The sequence below is a fragment of the Guillardia theta genome (genome assembly GCF_000315625.1).
Source record: "Guillardia theta CCMP2712 unplaced genomic scaffold GUITHscaffold_72, whole genome shotgun sequence".
NCBI lineage: Eukaryota > Cryptophyceae > Pyrenomonadales > Geminigeraceae > Guillardia > Guillardia theta.
In genome coordinates, this window is record NW_005434602.1 from 388,627 (window position 1) to 411,677 (window position 23,051).

A 23,051-nucleotide genomic window follows, 5' to 3' on the forward strand; every position below is an offset into this window, starting at 1 on the left:
CCTCTCCTCCCTCCTCCCTCCTCCCTCCCCCTCCCCTCCTCGTCCCTCACCTTGTCCCTCCTCCCCTCCCTCCCTCCCTCCCTCTCTCCTCCCCCCTCGATCTCTGATTTTTTGCTTCCTCTTCTACTCTGACTGATCCCTATGCCTCCCTCGCCCCCTTTCCTCACTCGTGCTCTCGTGAGATCTTCCCTTCCTATCGCGTCGCTTTCTCGCCATGTACATCGATCTCGAGTCACGTTCACGCATCTTGACGGGACGCCCGGGCCTCTCCATCAGGCGCCAAGACATGTCCTGTCCTCTTTGTGGCACGTGCAAGGAGTGCTTGGATGCGGTGGCAGAAGGGCGCCGGGAGATAGGTGGGCGACTACGGGAGCGGAGGAAGGGGAGGAGGATGTAGTACAGTCGCTGCAGTCTGCAGGGGAAGCCAACACGAAGCGGGTGAAGGAGGGGGAAGGATGGTCCAAGGTGTTTGAGTGCCCTACTTGCGGTGAGCGATTCTCGAAATGGAAGAAGCTTCAGTTTCATCTCAAGACGCGTCAGGTCTGTTGCTCTTGTTCTCCCTGGACGTGTGACTTGTCTCAGCACATCAAGCGAGGCTCCTACCCCACTTGGAAGCTGGTACATGACCTCCTGCGGCTCCCCAGCCATCTCGATGAGCTCGATCCGAACGTGCGAAACACTTTGAGCTGCATGGCAGGGGCTGACGCCTGCCGTTAGGTTGTCGTCATGTTCAGAAACGAAGCTCGAGCCCAGCCTGAAGTGCGGGGGAGGCCTGGGGTACCGCACAGTGACTGCTGAACTCCTTCAAGTCGTGACTGCCTCTCAACAGCCATTGACGTACTACTTGTGTCCTCTTTGCGCCTACTCGTCTCGCTCATGGGCTCGCATGTGGGAGCATGTTGGAAGGTCCTGACCCTCCTTTGCCTCACATCATTTCTTCCAATGCTCTGCTCTGCTCTGCTCTGCTCTGCTCTGCTCTGCTCTGCTCTGCTCTGCTCTGCTCTGCTCTGCTCTGCTCTGCCTCCACTTGTCGCATCACTTCACCTCTTTTGTTTCTTCCTTTCCTGCCATCGTTGGAAGTTTCCTCTTGTGCTATCCTAAGTATGCCTATCTTCAATCCGCCTTCTCACTCGGCGACAGGACGGGGCACATCTCCAGACACTCGTACCGCACGCAGAAAGAACTGCAGATTCTCCTCCGACAGGGTCCAGGTGAAGAAATCACAGGTCGCCTTATTGACTCGGTGACAAGCCATCAGAGGAGAACAGGGCCGACTCCTACTCTCATGCTCAAGACGGTCCTTGAAGTCTTGTGATCGCTCGTCCTCACACTCCAGCAGCTGTCCTGCTGCGGCCTGCTGGCACTGTTCCTTTCACTATCACCTCTGAGGTGGAAGCGGAGATGGAGCATTCGAAGACTAAGGAGCACAGAAAGTCGATAGGAGTAGGAGAAGCAGAGGAAGGGGATGAGGGTGACGGGTTGACAGGCTCTTGCCGTCATGTGGGAGTGCTGTAAGGGAACGGCCCACCAGGTGACGCGAGGAGGGTCGGGCACAGTCGCTGTGCTCATTGATACCTGCAGGACTTGTGCGACACCGGGTGCTTGAAGGGGAGGGGGAGGTGGTTGGAAATCGATATGGAGCTTCACCAACGGCGGCTGGTGCGAGAGAGGAGTGAAGAGGGCGGGGCGAGGATGAGCTGTACTACAGTTCGCCGAGGATGAATACGTCATGCTAGCATGGGTGAAGCAGGTCAAATCAGGAGCCAAGGTCAGAGGTCGACAAGCAGCTGGGCTGTTGCTGATGCTGCCATGCAGCAAGGTTACTTCATCGTCAAGCGGAATCGAGCAAGAGTCCCAGGTAGCCCCGGGCTGGTCCAGGGCGAGGGATGACAGACGAGGCAGGACGAGGCGCTTCTCCGGGCTACGGCTGTCCTCACTGCGGACGCGCTTTCGACAAGGTGAGGGCGGAAGGAAAGCAGAGCAGCAGGAAGAGCTGAAGGTGGTGCTAGTTCACGCGCTTCTTGAAGCACTTCAAAGAGGAAGGATGCATGTCGGCAATGGGAAGGTCGAGCTTCATGACTCTGGAGGAAGTTCAGTACCGCGCCATGCTGGTCTCGCTGCTCCGCTGCTGCTCGCGTTCCTCACGCTCCCTCTAGGTGTCGCCGCTGAGCAAGCGAGCGCTTGTGCGACAAAATTCCATCGACGTCGCAGGATGGAACCCTGCATGGCTGGTGCTTGTGGTGTTTCAGTTGTGCTGCTGCTGAGCTACTGCAGGAGGACCTTCGCCCTCGCGTGCAGAAAGAGCAAGAGAAGCATGAGTTCGTGGAAGACCAGCCAGGCTTTCAGTTTGTCGTGTGACTTCAATGAGACTGCGAGCAGACCGTCTTGCGTCTGCTTTAAGGCTGAGAGGAGAAATGAAAATCTTCTCAAAACTTCAGAGGAATGTGACGACGGCAGAGATGTCGTCGATGGTAGCTGCACTTGAATGAGGAGTGGGAAAGGAGGAAGAGGAAGGGAGGGAGAGAGGGTGGATGATAGGAGGAGGAAGACAAGATGTTTTGCTGCTCACCCTTGGATCCTGGTCGCTCCTCCCAGATCATTCGTGAAGCATCCACCAGTACTGTCATGACCTTCACTTGCCCTCCTCGCCTTATCGCTGTAACTCCCTCGTCCATCCCCCTTCCCCTCCTCCTCCTCCTCCTTCCCAACCAACGGACCTTGAGCAGCAGTTGCAGCATCGCGATTGTTGTAGAATTGCAAGCACGTAGCGACCTGGTGGCGGTAAGTTAGTAGAGAGGCAAGAGGGCTGAGCTGGACTGGGAGCAAGGAGCAGCATCTGCGGAAAAAGAGAACCGAGTTTTGATTTCTCACCGCCGTCTGCTCATCGAGAACGTCCCACACTCCGTCAGTGGCTAAGATTAGAACCTGAAACAAGTCAGCAGCAACAAGTTCGCTGAACACCCCACCTTGTTCTTCCCAATCTTCACACACTTCAGGTCAGGCTCAGCAGTCACCCCAGCCTGTCCCCCGGTCATCCGCTAGTTTCCCATCCTCTTCGCTTGCTCTCCCCCCACTCTCCTCTCTCACTGTCTTTCTCTCTTCCTCTCTCTTGCTCCTCTGTGCTCTCTCTCACCTGCTTCGCCAAATAATCGCCGAAAGCTCTGAGAACAACAGTCGTCAATCTTCTTCAAGCTCGATTCGGCCCTGGACTTTACCTGGATGTGGCTAATCCGGGATAGGACTGACCCTGCAGTCGACTTAGGAGGAGGGGACAGGGGTAAGGAAGACCTGAAGAAAAACTCGTCCCTTGCCACTTTCTTCCACGCTTGGTTCTCCCGGGAACACAGACACCTGAGCTTACGGTCAAAGAAACACTTCTAGCTCATCACAACCCACCATCCCACCGCTGGCCTCTATGCGATTCCTGCAGGAATAGACGCTCAGCACATGCTTCAACACGATTGCAAGCTTGTGACTAGGCAGGCTCGAAGCAGACCTTTCAGTAGGATCCGCAGGGTTGTGATCGGTGGTTAGGGAGATGGAAGTGCCGTCAAGAGCTGCAGCCGCATCCTCAGGTGGAGGCGTCAAGTTCGAGATGCTCACCCGCTAGAATCGCCCGGGAGTCTCCCACTGAAGCCACAAGCAGCGAGTCCGCGTCCTGCAGGACTATCGTCGCGGTGGCTCCACTCTGACTGAGAGCTGCGACAAGTGTCAGCAGCTTGCAGCTCGAGAGGTTCATAACCTGTTGCTCCAAATGCCTCCGAGGCATCATAGTCAATCTGGTTGGTGAATGAGAACGAGACGGAGGGCTGGGGGGCATCAAGACAGCGGGAGGGGTTGGAGGAACGAGACGGAGGACGGCGATGCTGATGAGGCGAGTAGACGAGTGTGAGTCCTCACCTGAGAGAACGCGAACTTGACCCACTCCGGCAGCTGCGACCCTTGGGACCTGTGGCAGGTCAACCCTGGGAGGGCAGGAGGGCGAAGCGACCTCGTCAGCGCCTCCTTCATGCTCCTCGGAAAATTTTCAGACAGAAACTCAGCGATGATGTGTCCACTTGGTCCATGCCCATCAAAGACGCTGTACATGTTTATCCCTTGTTGGAGCGGAACGAGAGCGATAGCGGAGTCCTGCATGATGTTGGTTGCAGGCAAGGCTGGTGGTCATAACTCAACCTGATTGATCTTGGTCTTTCCCTCGCTCCTTCCTTCAGCTCTCTCTCACATCTCTACATCGCCAACAGAACCTTCTCACCTGCCACGGTTGTCCACGAGCTCGTTGCCGGCTGCCCCCTAGTGGCCTGGAGCTTGAAGCTCTCGGGAGGAAGGAAGATTTCACTCTTACGATCTCCGAGGAAGCTCCGACCAAAAGAATCTCATGCAAGAAGTCAGCGTAGCCCATGAGGAGGAGGAAATTACTGATCGCATCCCCCAGCGGCGCATTCCCACCGAACAGTTGCATCGTCATGGCGTGACGAGGAGAATTTCCCTTTCTGGTTGGCAGCGGATGGGGCAGCAGAGCGAAGGTTGGCAACGGATGGAGGAGGAGAGCGAAGGCAGAGGAGGAGGGAGGGAGGAGGAGAGCGAGGAGAACGAGCAGCAGGAGAGGAGAGGAGAGGCGAGGCGACCATGACTCATGCCTCGATCCTCTACCTGCCATGGCAGTTACAGTCCGTTACTACTTGTGGGTTGTCCGAGAAAAGGCCGAATTTGAATTTGAAAGATCATCCTCGGATCGTACTGGGTCCGGGGCCCGCCGGGTTCAGTGTGTGCCGCGCCCGGAGGCCGCTCGGAGTCACGGACTCGAACTTCGGCCCGGGCCCGCGCCGCGAAGTCCCCGTGAACTTCCGGGCCCTAGCCGGCGACAGGCCGCAGAGGCCCGGATTGGGTTTGGTGGGTCAAGCCTCCTACTCGGACTCTCATTATTGTCCTCGTACTGATTTTTAACTTAACTTTGAGTAAAGAAGACGGCCCGACCGGGCTGCTGAAACGGTTTGCGCTCTCCAGGCCGCTTTCCGAGTTCCGAAGTTCAATGAGTCCGAGGGCCGGCAGCCCGGCCGGCCCGGCCGGGGTCACCTGCCGGGCCGCCGCTGGGCTCAGTGCGGCCGCAAATGATCGGATGTCGCGGCGCAGCGTTCCGGGTTGAAGGTTCACGGCGAAGTTCCGAGTTCAGTCACAGTTGGCCCACCACGGTGGCATTCAGGTGACCGTCCGATCGGCGGTCCGGGCCGCCAGTTAGCCCCCGGCCCCCCCCCGCCGCGGCGGCGCTCCGGGCGGCGCCGGGCGGGACCCGGCGGCCGGCCCGTCGACGACTCGCGAGTCGGGCACTCACCAGCCTGAGTGAATCCGATCTCATCAGCGGATTCACGGTCAAGTTCTTCGTATGTAGTACCGGTGGAGCCTACCCACCCATGCTCAAGATGCCTCAAAGTACCGGTGATCGGCCCATAACGACATATTCTACCACCCCCCATGCCACATTCACCCCTCCAAACACTACTATGACCCCCCTCATTGAGAGTTATGGAGAGTGGGTACATGTTGGTACCCTCTATGTCAACTTACCCCACCCACCCCACTTACAGGAGGGCCATACACAACACATTTCTTTGGATGACCCACCCCATCTTCATCCCCTGACAAGTACCACGTATTCAACTTTTGGTACCCTATCATGGAAGTCCCTACCCCCTCTTATTCCTACCCCTACCCCCTCTTATTCCTACCCCTACCCCCGAATGTTCACATCCAGAACCTGCACATTCTTCACGAAGGTGTTGTACACGACAGCACACTAGCGTCGCGAACTAGAACAAGAAGCAAGGACAAGAAGCAAGGACAAGAAGCAAGGACAAGAAGCAAGGACAAGAAGCAAGGACAAGAAGCAAGGACAAGAAGCAAGGACAAGAAGCAAGGACAAGAAGCAAGGACAAGAAGCAAGGACAAGAAGCAAGGACAAGAAGCAAGGACAAGAAGCAAGGACAAGAAGCAAGGACGAGCACGAGGTCAAGGGCAAGGATATATAGATAGTCGCAGGACAAGTGCGCATGCGGCTGTCTACATAGCTGATAGTGAAAGAAAAGTTGGTGATGGTCCATTCTATTCTCAGCACTGGACATCGATTGGTACCAGCATGGACAATCAGTCTAGACAAGCTTGACAATGAAAATGAAAAAGAAAACACGGAGGGAAATGGGATCTTAAGTGCGAGAGAAGGCAGACAACAAATCTTGCTCAGAGCTCAAACAGCAAGAAGTTCAACGTCTCTTTATTCCCCCATCATGAAACATCGACGACTCTCAACGATTGAATCTTCTCCCAAACGCTCACCGCTGACTATTCGAGGAGCGATGAAGACAATGGTGACACCATCGCCCTTTAAACTGCAGGCTTGGAGGGGATCAAACACAGAAGGCATGCTCTTGAAACGTGAGCGACGAGTGTCTGTCAGAGCTATGGGCAGCCTGAGCGTTGAGGAGGAGGCGAAGACTCTCTTTCATCAGCTCGAAGATCAAAGCATGCGCAGGGAGAGTACCAGCGAGGACCCAACGGTCGAGCTCAAGAGCGTGACTGGCGATACTAGCGGTTTGCGGAGAAGAAAGAGCTCGACGAAAAGTCTTGTGAGGCTGCTGAGCAGAGGAAGTGGGAAGAATCGGATGGAGGAAGGGAACGTAGAGAAGGAGAGCACAAGAAGCTCTCTCAGCTCAAAGGAAGAGGACATGCTGAGGAAGAGAACCCGAGAAAGCCGCGCAAAGCCTTGGCAGGTTGAAAAGCACAACATTCGCAACAAAGTCAAGAAGACTATGATCGTAGCATCGGTGATACACCCTCGCCCTCCCCTTCTTCTCTCCCTTCTGACTTGAGTACGATGGGCTTCTCTCTCTTGTGCTGTCCTCACTTTGCATGTCCCTCTCTCCTCACCTCCCTGCCAGGCGTGGAAGCTCACCAAGGACTTGGAGGGTCTCAGAAACGACATCGACGAATGTAGAAAGACTCTGCTAGACGCGGACGAGCTGCTGAGGGCAAAGACGGTGAAGAAGATGCCGTGGCTTGCTTCTGTTGACTAAGTGCAGGAGGAAAAGAGTGAAGGGGTTGGGGATTTCTCCACTCCCAAAGGAAGGAAGAGTCTGTGAGTGTGATGGAGGAGTTTGAAGGAGAGAGGGTCGGGATGCAAAGAGCATGACGAGAATTTGGGGGAATATGAGGATAGAGAGTGACTGAACACATGAACAGCCCTTGCTTGACTTTCGATCGAGATCTTCATGGTAGCTCAGGCAAGAGGAGGTGGGCAGGCGTCAGAACGGTTCGTGCTTGTCAGGTCTTCTCTCAGCTCTTCTCACGTTTCCTACTCAGGTACTCCAGCTATCAAGAAGCCGCCGCCTCAAGACCAACTCTCCGCTCCTTAACTCTCCCAGCAACAAGAAGATCGTCAGGTCAGTCTCTCTCCTCCTTCCCCTCGTACTCAACTTTCTGCTCTCTCCTGCCTCAATCCTTTGCCCCTGTTTCCGTTCCCCATCATCCCCTCTTACTCTGCATGCTAGATCATCTGCATGGAGGCAGCGGCTTGACCTCTCCGCCTGTGATTCCCCCGCCGCTTCTCCCTCTCAATCTCACGGTCTCTTGCATTCTTATGCAGCGCTTGCACGTGACAATGACGCAGAGTCTTCATCCTCCCTCCTTCCCTCCTGCTCCTCCTCCTCTGTCGCCTCTTCCTGCTCTCTCCTCCTCCACAGCCCGGAACCCTCACGGCGCTACATCCCCGGGGTCGGAAAGATGTGGGTCTACACGCATCGGGGGAAGGTGGTGCAGGTGATTGGCAAGGAGTTGCCTCCGGAGCTGGTGAGAAGGACGAGCGACGAAGCTGCTGGTGACCTGCTGCCTCCTCCAGGTGATGGCGAGAGGCGAAGACAAGGGCGACAACGAGATGGAGCAAACCTGCGATGCTGCGGGTGCGAGAAGGAGGGAAGAGGATCAGAGCTGAGAGAGGAACGTGAGATTGCTTGTACATGAAAGTTTGAGGAAGATCGACACAAGCACAAGCACTGATAGCTACAACTAGCACTATGACAATGATCGCTCCTGCAGATCATTCTGATCATCTGATCATGCCGCTCTGGATGATGATCAAGATGAGGAGGGGGAGGGCGACACTGCTGCGAGTGGTGGTGATGATGGTGGTGGTGAAGATTATATAATCTCGCAGTTGAGCTGATGAGGAAAGGAGATGTTAGCGGTAACGCAGTGAGTGATGACGATACGTCGTCCTTTTTGCCAGGATAGTTTTATTTTTCAGAGGAACAAACAAGACCACTCACACAGTGATTAGAACTCAACTCTCTAGATTATCATTAAAGCAAACGCCGTCAGACGATGTTTATATGTACACATGTAGCATACTTGTACGTCTCTGGTCCCTTCACTAAAGGCTTTTGGAAGAAGTAAACGAGGGAGAGGAAGGTCAGGGCAGAACCAGACAGGGCCACTAGTCGTCGAAGGTGATCTTCTTGCCAGTGCTCTCTTGGATCGACCCCTTGTTCTTGTTTGGTGTCCCTCCAAACCCGCCTCGCCCACCTCCTCTGCCTCCGCCACGTCCTCCACCGCCACGTCCTCCTCCAAAACCTCCACGGCCACCGCCTCGTCCTCCACCTCCTCCACCGCCTGCACTGCCTGCACTGCCTGGAGGCTTGCGATCTTCCGCGAAGTCCACGCGGATTGCACGACCCGCCACGAACTCCCCGCCCTTAGCCACAGCCAAGTCAGTCGCGCTGGACTCAGCGAACTGCACGTGGCCGAAGCCCTTAAAGTCTCCGGTCTCTCGGTCCGTCGCAAAGCGAACGTTGACAACTTCGCCGCAGTCCGCGAAGAAGCTGCGGATCGTGTCCTCATCCACGTCCCATGAGAGGTTTCCCATGAAGATGGTCGTGCAACCGTCCGGCTTTGGCTTTGGCTCGCGGTTTGGCGTGAATGGTTTCTTGCCTGCGCTTCCCTCCGTGCCGTCCGCCTCCTTGACTTTGACCCATCGGCCCATCAGCTCCTGCCCATCCATAGCAACAGCCTTGGCGACAGAGTCTGCGTCCTTGAAGGTAAGGAAGCCAAAGCCTGCCGGGCGACTATCGGCATTCATGGGGAGCTCAATGTTCTCGATGGCACCACAAGACTCAAACATTTTCTTGATGTCCTTCTCAGTAGCCTTGAAGGGGAGGCCGCCCAGGAACACTCTGCGCTTGTCTCCCGCGGCACCATCCTCCTTCTTGGCCTTTTCGGGTTCCTTTCTCTTCTTAGAAGCCTCTGCCATCTCCTCGTCTTCGTCTTCGTCAGAATCCTCTTCTTTCGAGGCTTTCTTGGTTGCGACGGCACCCTTATCAGTCTTGGCTTTCTTTGCCGCAGGCTTCTCATCCTCACTCTCTTCGCTAGAGTCTGAGTCTGAAGACTCCTCTTTCTTTGCAGCTGCCTTCTTATCCGCAGGCTTCTTTTTCTTGTCAGAGTCGTCGTCGGACTCAGAGTCAGAGTCTTCCTCAGACGAGCTCTCCTCCTTGGCTTTCTTCGATGCAGCAGCCTTCTTGGCATCGGGCTTGGCCTTCGCTGGTTTCTCATCTTCTTCCTCAGAGGAATCTTCATCCGAAGACTCCTCCTTCTTGGCGGCCTTCTTGGCATCGGGCTTGGCCGCTGCCTTCTTGGGCTTCTCCTCCTCGTCAGAATCATCTGACTCTGACTCGTCTGAGCTTTCCTTCTTGGCGGCCTTCTTGGCATCGGGCTTGGCCTTTGCTGGTTTCTCATCTTCTTCCTCAGAGGAATCTTCATCCGAAGACTCCTCCTTCTTGGCGGCCTTCTTGGCATCGGGCTTGGCCGCTGCCTTCTTGGGCTTCTTCTTCTCCTCCTCATCAGAATCTGAGTCAGAGTCTTCATCCGAAGACTCCTTCTTGGCGGCCTTCTTGGCATCGGGCTTGGCCGCTGCCTTCTTGGGCTTCTCCTCCTCGTCAGAATCATCTGACTCTGACTCGTCTGAGCTTTCCTTCTTGGCGGCCTTCTTTGCATTCTTCTTCACCGGAGCTTTCTTAGCTCCCTCATCTTCCGAACTGTCATCCTCCGAGCTGCTTTCCTTGGCTTCCTTCTTGGCTGGAGCTTTCTTGGCCGCAGTCTCCTTCTTCGAGGTCACTTTTTCCTCCTCCGAGTCGGATGAGGAGTCGGAAGATGACTCTTCTTCTGACTCTTCCTTCTTGCTCTTCACGGCTTTCAGCTCCTCCTTCTTCCCGACCAGCGATTTCGACTTCTTGGTCTGCGTGGTTCCGCCCATTGCCATTGCAGTCGTGGACAAGCTAGATGCTTTGAGGTGTCTGAAACTCTATCGAGTGATCCTTAGAGTGGCGCAGGAGGCGAGCGGAAGACGCGTGGCAGGAGATGGAGGGGGAGCGATGAGAGAAGAGGAGAAGGAGCAAGGAAAGGTGAAGGGATCGGGGGACCGCACGTGCAATTCTTAGCAGTTACAACGTAACGGAGATCAAAAAGGGTGGGGGTGATTTAATAAGGGGTGGGTTCTAGAATAGAGAAAAGCCAGGGGGTGAGGGTAATATGAAATGAAGCAAGACAAGGTCTCATTCAAAGGGTCCTAGGTCGGGTGATTGGGGGGTGGGTGTCGACATCCAGGAACATCCACGAGGGGTACTCGAGTCTCCCGGGGTGATGGGGGTGATACCCGTCCAATTCAGTAGTAGGTAGGGTATGAGCTCTAGGATGCAGGGGCAGGCAAGGGAGGGGGTATGAACGAGGTGGGTAGGGGTTATTATGGGTCATTTCTAGGCCACAGGGGTCAGGGAATCAGTCAGGGAATAGAAGGGTATTTGTGTGAGAGGGTGGAAATCGAGGGGTAGTATGGGGTGGCCGGTGGTTGAATCATATTTCTAATATACCGGTGTTCAACGAAATATGAGGGGTACGTATGGACTCTGAAATTGGGATACGAAGGGGTTGCAATACTCCATCAGTGAGGTAGGGTGGTAACCCCTATGTGACAATGGGTGTCTTGAATGAGGTTCACTGGGGGTGGGTGGCTCAGAGGACCAAAAAAAAAAAAAAAACTCTCGGAGAATGCCAGTGTTGCACATGCGGGACCACCCTACCCATAGGTTGTTTCAAAACTACCCCTTGTCCAACTGATTTTTAACTTAACCGTTTGAGTAAACAAACTTGAAACCCTGCCAGCCACGGCGCTGCCTTTCTTGCCCCGGACTCCGGGAGCGGCCGGCGACCGTCGGACCCGGGGCCGGCGGCCGCACCCGCCGGGCCCGGGCCGGCATGCCATGATGCGTCACTCAGTAGTGATACTACCGTTAACTTAGTAACGGTTCCTTGAAGTCCCCCCAGCGGCTTCACTTAAAACTCAGTGACTGCCATACCAAGTCATCATGATATGTGAAGTGCCACTGTCTCCGCTCGGACTCCGGCGGAGTATACGGTCCGCTACGGTCCGGGCGGTTCGTCGGAGTCTATCCGGGCCGCTCCGGCCGCGGCCCCCGGGGCCCGGCCCGGCGGGGGGGGGGGCGCGACGCACGGACTCGGGACTCCCGAGCCTCGGAGTCCGCCACCGTACGGTACGGTCGGGAGTCGGAGTAGGCTCGCCGGATTCGGCCCGGCCGCGGGGGCCGGCCGGCCCACTGTATGATCGAGTCATGCCCGGCCAGTGCCGGGCACTGCGGCAGTCACGTTGCCAGTAGTAAAGCCTTTTGCCAGGGTACTAATGATTTTTTTTGGCCTCTGTCCACTCGGAAGCCTTAGCCCGGCTCGGCGCCAGCCGGGAAGCCTACCGTACTGTGCCGTGTCACGGGATGACCGTTCAAAGCGGCCGCCGCTGGGCGGCCGACGGGGTGTCACCCGAGACCGTGACGCGGCACTGCGGCAGGGTCACTACTGAGTACCGTGTAGTGGTGGTCACTGATCGTCCCGAGGCTGGCCCCCGGCACCCCTGGACTAGCCCAGCGGGTGACGGTCACAGTACCCGGTAGTACAGTGCCTAGGGGTGAGTACGGCACGGTCACCGTGGCACCCATGCCTTGAAAGTTGAAGAAATTACTACCAGTAAAATCTGAACTTAGTGAGGCGGCTTGCTGGCGAATTGAATATGGTAACTCAAATTTAAAAAACTTGCCTAGAAAACCATTTCGAGGAACGGATGAAGCGCCGTTCATAAAAGTGTCTAGGGGCCACGGGGAGGACGGTGACGAGATGGCTGCATACGTGGAAGAAACGATCAAGGCACAAGCCAACGTGCAGACGTTTGTGGAGCAGACAAGAAATCATGCCAGAAAGGTGCTTGAAAAGATTTACCCTGATCTTCCCAAGAAGATGGCGCAAGCCAAGAACTACGTGTCGCCCTCAACTGTCTTGCTCATTGTTCTCATCGCCGGCCTTCAACGAAACTTAGCCGCTTGGCTCATGGCCCTGCTGATTTCTGTTTGGTTGGAGTGGGGACAAACAGCAGTGATGGACAGGTCTGTGGAGCCTCTGGAGAGGAGTCTCCGTTTAACCCGACTGTGCGTGTACCTTGCAGTGGTTGCAAGCTTTAACCTCTACATTTGGTACGCAATGTTGTATGAAAGGGCAGTCGTAGCTGTCGTCATCTATGTAGGACTTCTGCTTTTGCTGGCTATTCCATTCGTCTGCTTTTTTGTGGTGTTTCGCGGAGGTGATCAGACCAACAGGAGAAGAAAAGCTTCGCTCATTGTGCAGTCTCTCTTTGTTCTTGTCACGTACCCTCTTGGACTCTATTTCGTGTATTCTGATAAACTTCTGGGGGCAGTAGCCACAGGGGTGTTATCTGCCTACACGACACTAGCATTCAGTCCTTTCTTTGATGCGCTAAGTGAACAGATCCTTGGCAAGATTGGTCCAGTTTCGATATCGATATTTGCCGCATTGCAGAAGTGCAATTTCCCAATTATAGCTCTGTTTGTACTGCATTCTATGGCAGATAACGTGGAAAAGGGCATCGTATACTTTGTTTGCCGAAAAGAGTATCCTGTTATTGTTCAGAAAGTGATGAATCGTCAAAATAACTTCACTTTCTTGCGCTCACCACGAACAATCCTGCGCGGGGGATACATTGCTTTATTCCGAGACAATGTGGATCAATTCTATTTTGTGGAGAATATTGTGAATCCCTTTCAGAGACAGACATCAAATGACGTCTGCTCGGTTTTTGCTAGTACACAGTATAACTGCATACGCAAGGAAGTTACGGTTCCAACCATGGACGTGTCATACCTCAAACGATACGACGGAAGTTGCCAGTATGTTGACACGAGAGCCCCTGGTGTAAACTTTCCCTCACAAATCTCGGAATGGTTTGCTAAGAATGTTCCCATACCTGTCTCCAAATTGAACCAGTCTTGTAAAGTGAACACGTCACTCCTATTCGATACCGTGGACAACAGGACTTGTGAAATCATTCAAGAAACTTTGACCGGGGATTGCAACCTTCTTTACGACTTCAATATACAGGCGGGTCTAGACAAAGCGACGCAGATGCTGGAATGCAATTACACTGGCGTGAGGAAATGCAGTATTCCCACCGGTCAATTCTACACCGAGTACACAAGCACTGTGGCGATATCAAATATGGCTGAGAACAGAATCTATCAGGTTACTTTTAATGATGGTGATTTCGCCGTACAGATCGCTGGGAAGGACATCAAGATCTATGCAGAATCGGAATGTGCGACTTCCATTGATCTCATGTTCATCACGTTGGCGCTCAAATTCATCCTGCCGATCTTGTTGACCTATGTTGCTTCCAAGTTGGGCCTGTCAGGCAACGAGGATGAAGCGGAGGATGCAAGCGACGCCAACCATACGGCTTCTATAGTCTTTGATAAGGGTGCCGTAGATCATCCGATTCATGACGGTGACGGAATTTTCCGTTCCTATGAGAACAAAATGTCGGTGTGAACAGGAGTAAAGTCAAAGTAATTGTTTAATTTGTTTTTCATTGATTCGCCATGTTGTTGTGGTTATCGTATGTTCGAGCGAAGATTGCGATGACGGTGGCATCCGCTGGCTAACAGCCCTGCAAAGCATCACGGTACCGCAACGGTAGGGTATTCTTGACCACAAGGATAAGTTGAGCTACAATGAATTCATGCTACGAATCTCAAACATCATCCTCAATCCACTGTCTTATCTTGTCCATGCTAAGAATACAACATACAAGATCATCCAGGCTCGTTCATGCCGCTCCATAAGCATGTACCAGGCTCGTTCATGCCGCTCCATAAGCATGTACCAGGCTCGTTCATGCCGCTCCATAAGACGTCTGGAGCGCAAGATAAACCAAGAGAAAAGTTTGAGAACTCTTGTCGGCGGAAACTACACGGACAAGTGTTGTCTAGAAAAAACAGTAAGAAGTCAAGCCAACCTCAGGCAAGATACTACTTAGTAATGAAGTCTTCAATTACAAACATGTCAAGGGTTTTCACTGCCTCCTTCTCCACTGCCAGGAATGCGGAGATGGCAGGGAGGCGTGAGAAAGATGGTGGAGCCAAGCGACAGACAAGGACAGAAGAATCAAGAGGAAGAGGAGCTCCGACCAAGCAAGTAGCTCAAGAACCTAAAACATTCCATGAAGGCAAAGTCAGGGTTGTGGACTTGCTTCATGGACCATGGAGAAGTATTGGACAGGCTCTTCAGGACAGCTTGCCAGGAGATGTCATTGCAATCAATGCTGGAACATACCATGAAAACGTTGATATCAAAATTGAGGACGTGAAGCTGGTGGGAAATCGCTGTACCGGCGAAGTGACTCTCACTTCAAGATGCAGGATATTCGCGAATGTGATCAGTGTCCGCCTTGAAAATCTTTCGTTTAAACCCAAGTCTGCAAGAGTCGAAGGAGATGATGAAACGCGACAAGAGCATGCATTGACAAGAAGAAAGATGGGTATGATTGCGATGGCATCGGACCAAAACTACCAGAATCAAGATGATTTGAACAGGAATTCTGAATTTTGTGTGATAGTTGAAGGAGGTAGGGTGACTGTGTTGGACTGCGAGTTTCAAGATTGTCATGGTGGCATCAAAGTCTGTGGAAGGCAGGCAGAAGTTCTGGTCTATCACTGCAAGTTCTTGAAGATCTCACATGCAGCCGCCATGCTGGTGAGCGGTGGAGCTCGGGCGAGGGCGCGGGGTTCTTCCTTTCGCGGGTGCGCGGATGTTGGCATTGACATCTGTGACAGTGAGTGTACGGTAGATGAGAATGAATTTGTGGAGATGGAAAGCCATGCTGTTCTGGTTGAAATGAATGGGAGGGGAAAGATCAGAAGCAATCAGTTTTTGAATGGCCGAAAGGCGTCCATTGCTGTCTGCTCTCAGGGGGATCCTATTGTATTGGACAACAAGATCGAGAATAGTCTTGCAACGGGAATCTTTGTGTTCGAAGGTGGTAAAGGCACGTTTGAGCATAACACGATTTCTGCAAGTTCCCTCGCAGGTATAGAAGTGAGAGACCATGATAGCGACCCCATGATGACTGAGAATGAGATTCACCATGGGTTGAATGGTGGTATCGTGATACACAGCTATGCCAAGGGAACCGCAAAGAAGAATAGAATTCATCACAACAAGAATGCTGGGATCACCATTTGTACGAATGCAAAATCATTCATAGTTGAGAACGAGATCTCGAATGGTCAGGGTGCCGGTGTCCTAGTACACTCCCAGGGATCTGGGGTAATCCATTCAAACTTCATCTGTTGCACGGGAAAGGCAGGTATTGAAGTCAGGCAGCAAGCTATCCCGCAGGTCATTTCGAACAAGATAGAGGAAGCTGTTGCTCAAGGGATACACGTGCACTCTCAAGGAAGTGGATGTTTCGAAGAAAACGAGATAAGCAGGTGCCAAGGTCCTCTCATGGAAGCAAGTGACGTTGGTCAAGGCTTCATCTTCAAGAACAACGCCTTAAGAGAGGCCATTTCATACGGAATCAGACTGGAGAAGATGAAGTTTGGAGAAATAAGCTTCAACCACCTGCTCAAGCCTAGTAGATCTGGGATCATGATTGAGGCTTGTGAAAATATTCTTATATCCTCGAATAAGATCACAGACAGTTGTGAACATGGCATTCAGATCACTCAAAGTAGCAAGTGCCAAGTGGTGGATAACGTGATAGTAGCTTCAGCTTTGTCTGGAATTGACGTGATGTCCTCAAGTGATCCTCAAGTTGAAAGCAATACTTTCGACCGCGTGATAGGAGCGGGAATTTGCATTCATGACGAAGGAAAAGGCGTTTACAAGCTTAACACTATCAGAGGAAATGTGAAAGCAGGAATTGTAGTCAGGAAAATGGCTGAAGCTCGACTGATGGAAAACACTGTAATTGATGGAAAAGCCACCGGAATATATGGTAACATTTTGACATGAGTTGGAGAGAGTGGAAGGTTATGATTGATTCCAGTATATGATGGCGCCAAAGCATACCTTGATAAAAATTTTGTGGAAAGGAACGGCTTTCATGGTGTTGCAGTGCAACAGAGTGGATCTGTAGTGATGAAACACTGTAAAATTAGTAGATCCGGACAGAACGGTCTGTTTGTATACGCCAAGGTGAGTGGGAGCAAATGAATTCAACTTGTTGAAACAATTGATTGTAAACAGGGAAGTATTGAGATGGAGAGATGCGATGTTGGACAGAACGGGAATGTAGGGATCGTCGTGTGTGAGGGAAGTACCGCAAAGGTCTGCTGTCTTGTGTTGCTGTTGATCCTAAACCTTTGAAATACACAGGTAAGATCTTGCAAAATACATGGACACAACTTTGAGGGAGTCTGGATTTATGACAGGGGTAATGGAATTCTGACTGACAACGATATTCGACAGAATTTAAAACCTATAAGAATAGAAGAAGTTTGTGAGGTAGAGTTGTCCGGAAACATACTTGTTTAGTTTGGTTCGGATCGCTTTGCCTCTAGTGTTGGTGTAAAATTCAGTGTGGAATAAACGAAAAATGGAGTAGGATCTTTGAAAACTCACAACTATGATGGGCCCATACTGAATCCTTCTGCTTCATTGGCCATCGCCCTGGCAATTTTAGTTTGATGGGTGGAAAGATGGTCCGAGGAGGCTCCTTGTGCTCCTTTTGCTTCGGGTCTTCAGAAATAATGAAAGAAGCTGGCGATTTGATGGAGAGATCGTCGTACTGTTCCAACAAGTCTCTTGATGACGTCACAGAATTCTGTCTTGGAGAACTACTGTGGGTTGAGTTCTGGTAGAAGCTTGAAAGGTTTGATCCTTTTGGCAAAACGTCAGCTCAATTCACACACAAAGCATAAATCATCACTGGCGGTTGGAGGAGCACTTGTAAATCCAGTTGTGCCCTGATAGCTTGAAATTTCTGAAGGAGCATATTCTCCTGTGAAGATAGGAATAGTTCGCTTTGTGATTCGATTGAGAACATATTTTGCTCGTTTCCTTTGCTTTACAAATGCTGGATGCTGCCAGTAAGGAAGCAAAAAGTCTTTTATGGGTTTCATCTTTTCTTGAATCTGCGTATCATGAATTGCAATCATAACGAGAAGGCAAAAATGCATTGAAATCACCCGATAGCCGTAGTTATGCTTGAATTCCCACTTGAATCGTTCCCAAGCCTCTTCTTTTGGGGGTGGATGAGATTTCAAAGAGGCAATTGTAGACACTGTTCGAGCTGAGTCTGGAGGTTTCTCTGTCAAAAGTTGTAGATTCGTCAGCTTTACATCGACAGCTTGTTTGCTAAAATACCTGTTGATCCATTAGCTTGATCGGATTCTACCTCATCTTGGACTTTCTTTTGTCGTTGAAATGTCACTCGGTTTTTCAAGGTATCATCAGTAATGAACCTGTTTTTCGACTTTTCGAATTCGTTCAAGGGGCTTTACATCATCGCCGTCATCACTTCGAGGAGAGTTGTCTTCGATTTGCTTGGAATATTGCACAACCTTTGAAACATATTGGATTACATGATCGATTGTAAAGCTTTGCATGTCACCTGCTTTTCAATTTCTTGCATTTTCTTCTTCCTAGCCTCGATGAGCAATTTCTCTCTCTTGATTTGTTCGTTTTTTTCTCGTTGTAGGGTCTCTTTCATCAGCCCTTGCAGGGCTCGTTTTGTACGATCTCGAGTTGCGAGGTCCATTGCTGTCTGGGCCGCCTTATTGCGAAGGTTGGGATCTGCATGGTAATCGAGCAGCAGAACTATCACTCGAACACTATCATAAACTGCCGCGTAGTGCAAAGGTGTCCATCCTGCTTTTGTACGGACATTCGCTTGAGGGTATCGCAACAACTGCAAGGATGCAATTTCTTCATCATCATTCATAGCAGCAAAGTGCAAGCAAGATTGTCCACTTTCGTCAACATCAGAAGTGTCAACACCTTTGTGCACAAATGCCTTGAAAATATCGACGTGTCCTACTTCAGCGCAAATATGATATGGGGTTTTCCCTCCTCCAGCTATAATCATTTCAAGATCATTATCCATTTCCTGGTTTTCATTTTGCATTCCTTTTTTTTGGTTCTTTTTATGAGTACTTCTCTTTTTCGATTCCATCTTCTCTCGATTCTGTGTAAGAATAAAGTTATTTTTCACTGCCGGGTTGGCTCCCTGCCGGAGAAGAAACAATACGAGATCCGAAAATCCATAGGAGCTTGCAATATGCAGAGGCGAATCTCCACGACTGTTCTTGATGGACAGAACAGTTGCCACTTTTGCTTGATCAAGGGCATCAGAAATAGCTTCCAACTTGGCTTCAAGATCTTCTTTCTCTCGGTCTGGTCCATGCTTCTCTCCACCAGTGAGAGCCTGGCAAACAACTTCTAGAGTTTTCAAGTCCCCTTTTCTAGATAGAATATGCAAAGCTGTATCCCCATTGCTGTCTCTAATATGCACGTCTGCTTTGCTGAGAACAAGAAACCTGCAAATCTCAGTCATCTCTTCCTCTGCAGCTTTGTGCAATGCGGTTTTCCCAGTACTTGGCTCAGGCATGTCGATGTTTGCACCTAGTCGCATCAAAGATATGATTCCTGACACCGTTTTATCTCTTGTCGCATTCTGACAAGCCAAGTACAGTGGACTGTAGCCGTCTGTCGAGAATTTGTTGACGTCACATCCTAGATCTCTCAAGACCATTACAATCGCATTGCAATCGTTTTTGATGGCCACATGAATAGCCGTATATCCATCTGCAGTCTTCCTGTTCATTACAGCTCTGAATTTTGCGAGTGCTCTTAGACAGCTTGAAGCTTTGTTCGGACCGATGAAATCGTTTCCAGAGGCTAGAGTAGCATGATGTATTGCAGCGTATCCGTCTAAATCCTTCAAATCAGGGCATGCTCCAGCTCGTAAGAGGTATTCAACGACTTTTCCTTGCCCATGCATGCATGCGATCATGAGGGGAGTACGGCCAAACTCATCTCTTTCATCTACTGCAGCTTGCCCTTCAAGGTTTCGCAATAGCTTCGCCAGCTCTTTGGTATCACCTGTCTTGGAACATACAAATAAGTCTTTTGTCGGGACTTTTCCGTCATCATCTTCATCATAGATGTTGAAAGTTTTGTACCGATTGTCCTTAAAGAAGTTATCCATTTGTCAAGCTCGTGTTGGGACCTAGGTTGCGAGCTTCAGCAGGTCTACCTCAGCTTGACGCGACCATTGATTCCATACCGTACAATACTTGCGGCTAACTGAAATGAATTCCTGGTCATGTGAGTCCGACCCGCGCGTGCACAGCAGACTACCGTTGTGTTGACAGTTTGATTCGACTTCACGATTGTACTGGACTGAGAAGACTGCACGATTGGACTGAGAAGATCGGACTGCACGATTGTCTGAGAAGACTTGGGTCACCGTCTTCATCTGTGTTCATGTCTTCTTCTCATCTTGGGCATATCCGGCCGCCGGCTCATAGCGGCTCATCATGCCGCCGCATGATGGTCCCAGCCATCGGTTTTTGTTGCTATCACCCTGGCTATCACCGGTACTACGGTAAACCAAACTGATAATGAGCCTAACTAAAACTAAACTGAGGAGTTTACTCAAGTGGAAAAGAAAAAGATGTACCGAAAAGGTTTAGTCAAGAGATTTCATTCTACTTTTGAAAGTCCGCCTCAATTTATGTAATAGAGAAATCATGGATTTCAGTCTTTGAGGACGTAGGTTCTAGATTGTTTCCTCGTGCTGTCAACTGCTGCTCCTTCACTCCTGCTCGCGTCCTTCTTCTCATCCCTATGCCTCCCTCGCCCCCTTTCCTCACTCGTGCTCTCGTGAGATCTTCCCTTCCCATCGCGTCGCTTTCTCGCCATGTACATCGATCTCGAGTCACGTTCACGCATCTTGACGGGACGCCCGGGCCTCTCCATCAGGCGCCAAGACATGTCCTGTCCTCTTTGTGGCACGTGCAAGGAGTGCTTGGATGCAGTGGCAGAAGGGCGACGGGAGATAGGTGGGCGACTACGGGAGCGGGAGCGGAGAAAGGGAAGGAGACAACTGTACAGGTAGTTATGTCGACCAAGACACCATCAGCAGGGGGGGTCGGGAGCGCAGCGGCGGAGGAAAGCAGCAACAAGGAAAGGGGAGAGGCAGGGGACGGAGCAGAGGCAGGGGCGGGAAAGACAGGAGTGGAGGCAGTATCGACAACGGCGTCTCCTTCAGCAGGCGGGAAGGGAGAGTCACCACGAAAGGAGGAAAAAGACAGAAAAAGCAAAACAGGGGCGTCGACAGCGAATGTCCCAACATCGAAATCATCTCCGATGAACAGCAAGCGTTTGAACGAAGATGAATGGAAAAAAGTGTTCGAATGTCCCACATGCAGAGCTCGCTTCCCCATGTGGAAGAAGCTGTCGGTTCATCTTAAAAGGCGCAAGGTTCTGGCAGCATTTCTCGATCCTTGTTCTGTCTGATGCATTCATTGGCAGCATATCCTGCGCGGGGTCGTGAAAACTTGGAAAGAGGTCAAGGAGCTGCTTCAGGTGAAGAAGAACCAGGAAACTCTTGAACCGCAGGTTTTGTTTGTCGTTGTACTTCAGGTATCTGACTTAGAGCTTGCAGATCGTTGACATGCTCAGAAACATTTATCGGATGCATGACATTGACAAGCCACCGAAGTTGACTAGGATGGATAGGGACACACGGTTGCCAAAGAAAAAGGGAAAGGTCAAGGGCCAACCTAGCAAAATTCTGGTTAAGCAGAAGTCTAAAAGCTCGGTCCGTGCAAGTTCGAAGAAAACTACTTCTCGTGCTGCAAGAAAAAGTTCTGCACCTCCCGCCTCCTCTTCAGCTGTTTCGCAGGTTCAGCCAGGGGCATGACGGAGGGTTGACAACAAGCCTTTCTTACGCTGATACTTAGTTTTGAGTGGTTTTGGGCATGCAGTCCAGTTCTTCAGCTATACAAAAAGGTTGAATCGGACGATGAACGGTTCTGTTACCTTCTGATCATGTCAAAATGCGCCAGTCGCTTGGCTTGGGCATCAGCACATCCGAGCAGTCCTGACCATCTAAAGCCACAGTCAGCCTGAGAAGATGACATCCAGATGTTGCTGGCAGCTCCTGTCCGCTGTTGATGTCGGAAGGGGAGGGTTTTACGTGCACGATCTACTGACAAATGCTGGAACGTAGGTATAGTGCATGATTCTCGTATTTGAGTTCGCTGTCAAGGCTGTAAACATTTTTTCATGCGTGTTCCGCTTCGTGCATTACAGGATACAAGAGCTTGCAAGCTTGAAACAAACCCTGAAAGGCCTTCATTTGTGCATCATACAGATTAAGTTTTTGTGACACGTCAATGTATTTGAGTGACATCCATATCGAATGTGAGAATGATTTCCTCATTTTCTTTTATCATTGTTCGTTTCCACGATTGTGAAAAACTTATTTGTCCCGAGAGATGCTTTCTCAAAACCTTCCTTCTTGCTTCCGTAGGGGAGTACTCTAGGATAACTTAGGATATCACCTTCATGCTTGCCTGAATCCCAAGTACGAATTCCGCTTTAGACTAAGATATTTTGTGAAAGGAGCTTTATACGATGACACTAGAACCTTGTACGAGTACAGACCCACCTTCAAATCAAACTTACAGCATCATAATCAATAGTGAAATCCCTATTACCACACATGAGGCTGAATAATTTCCTCAGTCAACATTCTGCATCACCTGATACTGATGATGATAAGGTTTGGTGTTTGCAGCGTTTCGATATTATCTTCGCTCCCCTGGGACTTGCTACCGCGCTCACTTGTTGTTGGCAGGTCGAAGCCGACTGCTTCGAGCTTAACTGCTGCATCTTCAACAAGGAAGAGCAATTCCTCAATTTTGATCACCGACCTGTAATTTCATTTGAAAGTAGCTGGATTGAGGAGATCGGGTGGGGAAGGCCATGGTGAACACAATTGTGATCGTCGCAAGTCAGAGGTTCAGGGTTTAGGGTTATTAAGGACAGCATCATGGTTTAGCGGCTCGTATCCGAGGACTCTGGAAACAAGATTCTCAAGAAATTTTTCCCAAAGGATTCCCAAGAAATTTTGAGAGTAGTTGGTATTATTCATTAAAGATACTTAATCTCCTCACTCTCACAATCATGCGCCTAGATAGGCTCCGTCTACCCCTCTCCATGGTTACAGCCCTGAAGATCTCAGCAAAAGGCTCCGCAACACCGTATCTCTCCGACAGCTTTCTCAGGATCTGGTGTACAGAAGTTATGTACCATAATGTCAAACCATGGCAGAATAAGAGCTTGGGACAACCAGCATACTCAATCTGCAGGTCATACGCATGCATCTCAAAATACCTAGCATACAACTCTTTGGGTACAATGATTTCATCGGGATCGAACCCGTTGCAAAGCTCCCACATTCTGTACACTGCAATGGGTGATACTTGTGGCTGTATAGGCCGTAGTCGCTGCATTGTATCGATGAACCGATGACACTGTTGTTCATACATGCTTATTTCCTCTGCTTTCCACGAAGTCTACGTTGAAATCCATCATCGGCCATTGGTTTTGCAGAGTAAAGCGATCATGTGGAAGGCTCCGTATAG

The 23,051-nt window shown here is 51.0% G+C and overlaps 9 protein-coding genes across 9 annotated transcripts; 5 read left to right on the forward strand and 4 right to left on the reverse strand.

Annotated features, from left to right (window-relative positions):
• Positions 1 to 141: 141 nt before the first annotated feature.
• GUITHDRAFT_143245 (hypothetical protein) lies at positions 142 to 2,358 on the forward strand (the record flags this gene model as incomplete). Its single annotated transcript, XM_005826794.1, has 14 exons — positions 142 to 540; positions 583 to 618; positions 718 to 777; positions 830 to 906; positions 1,141 to 1,211; positions 1,340 to 1,389; positions 1,487 to 1,531; positions 1,582 to 1,659; positions 1,709 to 1,768; positions 1,816 to 1,858; positions 1,903 to 1,958; positions 2,010 to 2,111; positions 2,157 to 2,231; positions 2,275 to 2,358. 14 exons carry the CDS (start codon positions 142 to 144, stop codon positions 2,356 to 2,358), a joined length of 1,236 nt encoding a protein of 411 aa, XP_005826851.1.
• A 207-nt stretch (positions 2,359 to 2,565) lies between these two features.
• GUITHDRAFT_143246 (hypothetical protein) lies at positions 2,566 to 4,468 on the reverse strand (the record flags this gene model as incomplete). Its single annotated transcript, XM_005826795.1, has 13 exons — positions 2,566 to 2,772; positions 2,872 to 2,925; positions 2,967 to 3,020; positions 3,134 to 3,161; positions 3,216 to 3,247; positions 3,289 to 3,351; positions 3,397 to 3,424; positions 3,497 to 3,557; positions 3,604 to 3,699; positions 3,743 to 3,809; positions 3,901 to 3,949; positions 3,992 to 4,131; positions 4,256 to 4,468. The coding sequence occupies 13 exons, from the start codon at positions 4,466 to 4,468 to the stop codon at positions 2,566 to 2,568; spliced, it is 1,092 nt and encodes a 363-aa protein (XP_005826852.1).
• A 1,948-nt stretch (positions 4,469 to 6,416) lies between these two features.
• GUITHDRAFT_143247 (hypothetical protein) lies at positions 6,417 to 7,981 on the forward strand (the record flags this gene model as incomplete). Its single annotated transcript, XM_005826796.1, has 7 exons — positions 6,417 to 6,818; positions 6,933 to 7,031; positions 7,074 to 7,129; positions 7,234 to 7,303; positions 7,354 to 7,433; positions 7,734 to 7,839; positions 7,889 to 7,981. The coding sequence occupies 7 exons, from the start codon at positions 6,417 to 6,419 to the stop codon at positions 7,979 to 7,981; spliced, it is 906 nt and encodes a 301-aa protein (XP_005826853.1).
• A 284-nt stretch (positions 7,982 to 8,265) lies between these two features.
• On the reverse strand, positions 8,266 to 9,357 carry GUITHDRAFT_154318 (hypothetical protein). The gene has a single exon (XM_005826797.1). It carries the CDS (start codon positions 9,293 to 9,295, stop codon positions 8,483 to 8,485), a length of 813 nt encoding a protein of 270 aa, XP_005826854.1. The 5' UTR covers positions 9,296 to 9,357; the 3' UTR covers positions 8,266 to 8,482.
• A 2,862-nt stretch (positions 9,358 to 12,219) lies between these two features.
• Positions 12,220 to 13,941, forward strand: GUITHDRAFT_114124 (hypothetical protein; the record flags this gene model as incomplete). The annotated part of the gene is made up of 1 exon (XM_005826798.1): positions 12,220 to 13,941. One exon carries the CDS (start codon positions 12,220 to 12,222, stop codon positions 13,939 to 13,941), a length of 1,722 nt encoding a protein of 573 aa, XP_005826855.1.
• Positions 13,942 to 14,430: 489 nt separating this feature from the next.
• Positions 14,431 to 16,407, forward strand: GUITHDRAFT_114125 (hypothetical protein; the record flags this gene model as incomplete). Its single annotated transcript, XM_005826799.1, has 1 exon — positions 14,431 to 16,407. The coding sequence occupies one exon, from the start codon at positions 14,431 to 14,433 to the stop codon at positions 16,405 to 16,407; it is 1,977 nt and encodes a 658-aa protein (XP_005826856.1).
• A 2,185-nt stretch (positions 16,408 to 18,592) lies between these two features.
• GUITHDRAFT_53409 (hypothetical protein) lies at positions 18,593 to 18,973 on the reverse strand (the record flags this gene model as incomplete). Its single annotated transcript, XM_005826800.1, has 2 exons — positions 18,593 to 18,723; positions 18,811 to 18,973. Coding segments are annotated over 2 exons (294 nt in total), but the record flags the coding sequence as incomplete, so codon positions are not given.
• A 93-nt stretch (positions 18,974 to 19,066) lies between these two features.
• Positions 19,067 to 19,450, reverse strand: GUITHDRAFT_46135 (hypothetical protein; the record flags this gene model as incomplete). The annotated part of the gene is made up of 1 exon (XM_005826801.1): positions 19,067 to 19,450. A coding segment is annotated over one exon (384 nt), but the record flags the coding sequence as incomplete, so codon positions are not given.
• Positions 19,451 to 20,244: 794 nt separating this feature from the next.
• On the forward strand, positions 20,245 to 21,322 carry GUITHDRAFT_143251 (hypothetical protein; the record flags this gene model as incomplete). The annotated part of the gene is made up of 5 exons (XM_005826802.1): positions 20,245 to 20,880; positions 20,932 to 20,985; positions 21,019 to 21,042; positions 21,065 to 21,169; positions 21,305 to 21,322. 5 exons carry the CDS (start codon positions 20,245 to 20,247, stop codon positions 21,320 to 21,322), a joined length of 837 nt encoding a protein of 278 aa, XP_005826859.1.
• Positions 21,323 to 23,051: the final 1,729 nt, after the last annotated feature.